The 4,495-nt window shown below is 37.8% G+C and overlaps 1 protein-coding gene across 1 annotated transcript in view; it reads left to right on the top strand.

Annotated features, from left to right (window-relative positions):
• LOC118324283 (receptor activity-modifying protein 3-like) overlaps positions 1 to 3,136 on the top strand; it is a 10,785-nt gene extending 7,649 nt beyond the window's left edge. The window contains 1 exon segment of the mRNA XM_035656541.1: positions 1,005 to 3,136. Within this exon segment, the coding sequence (XP_035512434.1) occupies positions 1,005 to 1,260 (256 nt within the window). The 3' untranslated portion in view covers positions 1,261 to 3,136.
• Positions 3,137 to 4,495: the final 1,359 nt, after the last annotated feature.

Below are 4,495 nucleotides of genomic sequence, written 5' to 3'. Positions count from 1 at the left end.
AATTTTAAAATGAATCCTAAGATGGACTAATATCAATTAGTTTAATAATATGCTAAAATAAAAGTTTATTATTGTTATTTTTGTTGTTGTTATTATTTCATTATTAGTTTATTATTATATAGCATATGGAAAAGAAAGAATTAATATTAAAATAAATATGTTATTTTTTTGTTTTTGGACCAATCTAAAATGCATTTAAGCTAGGCTAGTAATCTTTCTGAAAGGATTAATTTAAATGGATCTTTTTTTTTTGCCATTATGCAATACAATTTTAAACTCAATTACTACTGTCTCATCAGAACTGATCAGGGACAGGTTGGAAAAATAAGGTATATTATATATAATACATAACATTATATGGTATAATAGTATTATATTATATTAATGTTATTATAAACTGGCTTATATGGAGTTGGGTTCGGCATACATTGAGACAATAAAACTGTTCCGCTGCTGAGAAAACCAATAGCTCCTGAATGTCATGAGAAAAAATCTGGACCTGGAGGATTGAGTATTCAGGATGGAAGGATTAGGGCTTGCTGAATGGATTCATCAAAGCAGAGCTCTAAGCCTGGAAAGCTCCATGAAGGCTCTGAACAGCCCTGAATGCCTGTTGAAATAGAGGAGAGTATTGGGCCAAAAAAGGGAGTTAAAGGCGGTATATCCCCAGTCACAATGATGGATTACTTTCCAAACCTCTAATGTTTAGCTAAACCGTAGAAGGGTATTAAATGATTGTGTGCCCTTCAGAGAACCTGCCGTATTATACGTAAGGTCATTTTGAGTCTTAATAGATGGTATGTCCACCGCCACTTTGATTCGCATTTCAGTAATTTCATACCTTGAACTGTGCCCTTTTTTTGGAAAGTAAAATGAAAGTAAAACAGATGTAAAAGACAATTTGATCAAAAGTCAGAAATCTACACATACATGGAGAACTTACAGTAAGTCAGTAGTGATTTTCTTCTAATCTTTCCCTTCTCTTCCTCCCATTTTCTCCTCAGTGAATACCACATCTTCACACTCTGCACAGAGGCAAAGTCCCACATCGTGCACTGCTACTGGCCCAATCCACTGGTGGAGAGCTACATCATCCGCATACACAAGCACTTTTTCTCTAACTGCACCATTGAGCAGGTGGTATGGGTGGACCCGCCGGACGATACGCTAACCATCCTTATCCTCATCCCTGTTTTCCTCACATTGGCCATGATCGCCCTGGTGGTCTGGTGCAGCAAGAGGAGTGATATCCTAGCTTAGGAGGAGAGGAAGATGGAAAAGGACTGAGTTCAAGATCCCAACATCTCCACCAAAACAATATTATACAAAGGTGTGCACAGACGTTTTGGGAGATTGCTTCAGTTGGTTAAATTACCCCATAAGTAGTGCGGCAAATGACCTAAACTTACTGTGGAAATGAGGAAGGTAGTGCCTGGTAGTACAAAGTTGTATTTGATATTTAATATTTTAATATATTAGGTGTCACTTTGAACATTTCTGACATTGATCTACTATCATTCAACATGTTCATCTGTTCAACAGGTATTTTAAGCACAATTTAATATGAAATATGAATATGAAATATATATGAAATATTCTTATTTGCTTTCTTGCACAGTAAATATGTAGCTGGAACCAGCAGCTGGTTAGCTTAGCTTAGCATAAAGACTGTAAACAGGGGGAAACAGTTCCTCTAAAGCTCACTAATTAACACATTATATCATGTTTTTTTAATCCGTACCAAAACAAAAGTGCAAAAACAAGTTCTGGAGCAGTAGTCAGGTGCAGTATTTCCTGGAGTCACCACAAGAATGCCAGGAAACTAGCAGTCACTCCAGGAACTGCACCTAACTAAGAAATAATTTTGGACTTTGTTTTTTCTACGGATTAAACTTGTAAATCTATGAGCATTATAGTTGCTGGTAGGTGGTTGTGCCTTTGGATAGAGCCATAGCCTACTAGCTGTTTCCCCTTGTTTCCCATGTTTAAGCTAAGCTTACTAGCTACTTATTTAGCTTACATACATGAGAGTGGTATCAACCTTCTAATTTAACTCTCCACAAGAAAGCGAATAGGCGTATAATTATAACATTTTTACTTCAAGACACAGAACATTAAGTTTGATTGTTTGATGTCATCACTTATTGGGTAACTTGACCAGCTGGACAACCGACCAAATCTTGGTGCATTCTTTAAAGCTCATGGATCTGGGCAGTTAACCTCTGAGATTCTTGTCAGAGCACTGTATCGTTGCTGAAGGCCAAAATATCCACCAAGCACCAGAGGCAGTGACTAAACTGGTGGGAATGAGACTCCCAGAAGACTCCGTGTTAAATATTTGAACATGATACTGTATGATGGTTTGGATACAAAAATAAGCCAAATGTGGACTTAATATTGATTCTGCAAGATTTATCTTACTGTTGAGTTACTGAATGGACTGTCACTACTGGAAAGGATACACTGGTGTGCAACCCAAAGACAAGGCAACACTATGATTCGCATATTTTGGGACTTGAATTTCTTGTGTGACTACCTGAGCCTCAAGGGACTTAATAACAGTGTAACTTATCAGATACTGTTGAATAAAATACTGTTAATACTCACAAAGAGGGGTTCTCAATGAAATAAAAACGTATGAACTGACATTGAGACCTCAAACTGTACAGTTATGCTCTGTGTCCGTGCTGTCTACTGTATCTGCATTTCCTCTCCAGTGTTACTCAGACCAGTGAGAAATACACACTGATGCTTTGAAATGAATTCCTTTGGGGAAAGGCTTGATTTAATGTACGCACTTCATTGGTTCTTTGAACCACAGTCCTCACCAGCCATAAGGCGAACTAAACCAAGCACTGCTTTTTATTTTCTTCCAAAGCATATGGCATCAACCTCTGTTTGTCAGCTCTTACCTGCACACTTTTGTTTCTGGAAGCTGAAACTCCTCAGCAAAAGTACCCTGATTAAATTTATGTTCAAACAACTGTTTGCTCTTCTTCATTACATGAACAAAGTAAGTACATAGAAAACAAACACTTTTAACAATTCTTTTCAATCTAAGCTTATGTTTGTGAATTTATGTTTATGAATGTTTTGCTAAACCAGAGGCTTTTTTGATTTACAGTCAGATAAAAAAGTGCATTTCTTGATTTATACAACCTTGCCTAACACTTATAAACCACAGATGACAGCAGTAAAAATATATCAGTCAGATTGCTGGAAACCTCGGCCTCTTAAAATTCTTTCTTCTGTTGCTTTCTGTATTCTTTTAAAATCAAGATTTTAATAGATTGTATTTGGTATTTTGTCAGGTTGGATTTGACAATATTGTTTTTTGGCACTAAGATTACAGTAAAACAGGACACTAATAACCTTCAAGAGGAAAATTAACTAGAGAGATTCTGCCAGAAGAGAAAGTAACATGTCTCTCATCTCACCTGGAGTTCAATCAATTAAAAAATCAGGTACCAACCTTAAAGTTATAATCCTGATTTTCATCAAATCAAACCCCATTTTAGCCTCTCTTTATAACATTTTTCATTGTTAGTGGCGGAGTCCGCCATTCTTTTGTTAGATTCAGACTGGCTTCCTATGCAGCAGGGATTCACAGTAAACAATCCATGTATGTTTATGGAATATGTAAATGTACAGGCTCCCTTGACTTGACAGCGTGTTTCCAGTTCAGCACACAATATCAAACTGATTATATTTTCCTTTAGTTTTCCAGTGAAGTCTCCCTTTTAGACTGGACTCTCTGGAGAGGTTTTAGTAGCATTATTTCTGTGTAATGTTGAGCTACTACCTTGACCTGCTGCTCTAATTAGTGCACGCAATGGGGCTGTTTTAATTGCATAATCACAAATCCAGGGTCGGCTGTAACCGGCCATGCCCAAGAATGTCAACATCTGGCCAACTGTTTGTGGTTTTGGGGCCTTTGTTATGGCCTCGATCTGAGAGGGTGCAATAGCTCTTTTATTTCCACTTAATCTTCGGCCCAAGTATTCTACCTCAGATTGGCAGAACTGTAGTTTGCTCCTGCTTACTTTGTGTCCCCCCTCTGCCAGTGCGGTCAATACTGAGACTGAATCTTTCTCACACTGGTCTTTTGTAGGACTGCATATCAAAAGATCATCCACATATTGTATGACTGTACTCTGCACATCCAGATGCTGCAAGTCATTAGCTAGCACTCTATTGAAGAGTGTAGGACTCTCCACGTATCCGTATACGATACTGCTGCCCTCGTAAGTAAAACAAAAGAGATTCTGTATATCTGGATGTACTTCGGCACCACCCTGAAAAAGCTGAACACAAGTCCATCACTGTGTATTTGAGAGCAAAGTATGTGGGTCAGGGACAAGGGGTTTTTCTGCATCAACAATGGAGTTAATAGCTCTTAGATCATGCACTAGTCTGTAATCATCTGAATGTGGCTTTTGTATCGGAAAAATAGGTGTGTTGCAGGGACTTGTAGTTTTTATCAATACTCCTGCAG

Source organism: Morone saxatilis, unplaced genomic scaffold (genome assembly GCF_004916995.1).
Source record: "Morone saxatilis isolate NCDOM2014 unplaced genomic scaffold, NCSU_SB_2.0 Contig0, whole genome shotgun sequence".
Classification (NCBI taxonomy): Eukaryota; Metazoa; Chordata; class Actinopteri; family Moronidae; genus Morone; species Morone saxatilis.
The sequence above is the reverse complement of the archived record's forward strand: the minus strand, read 5'-3'. Positions and strand labels throughout refer to the sequence as shown.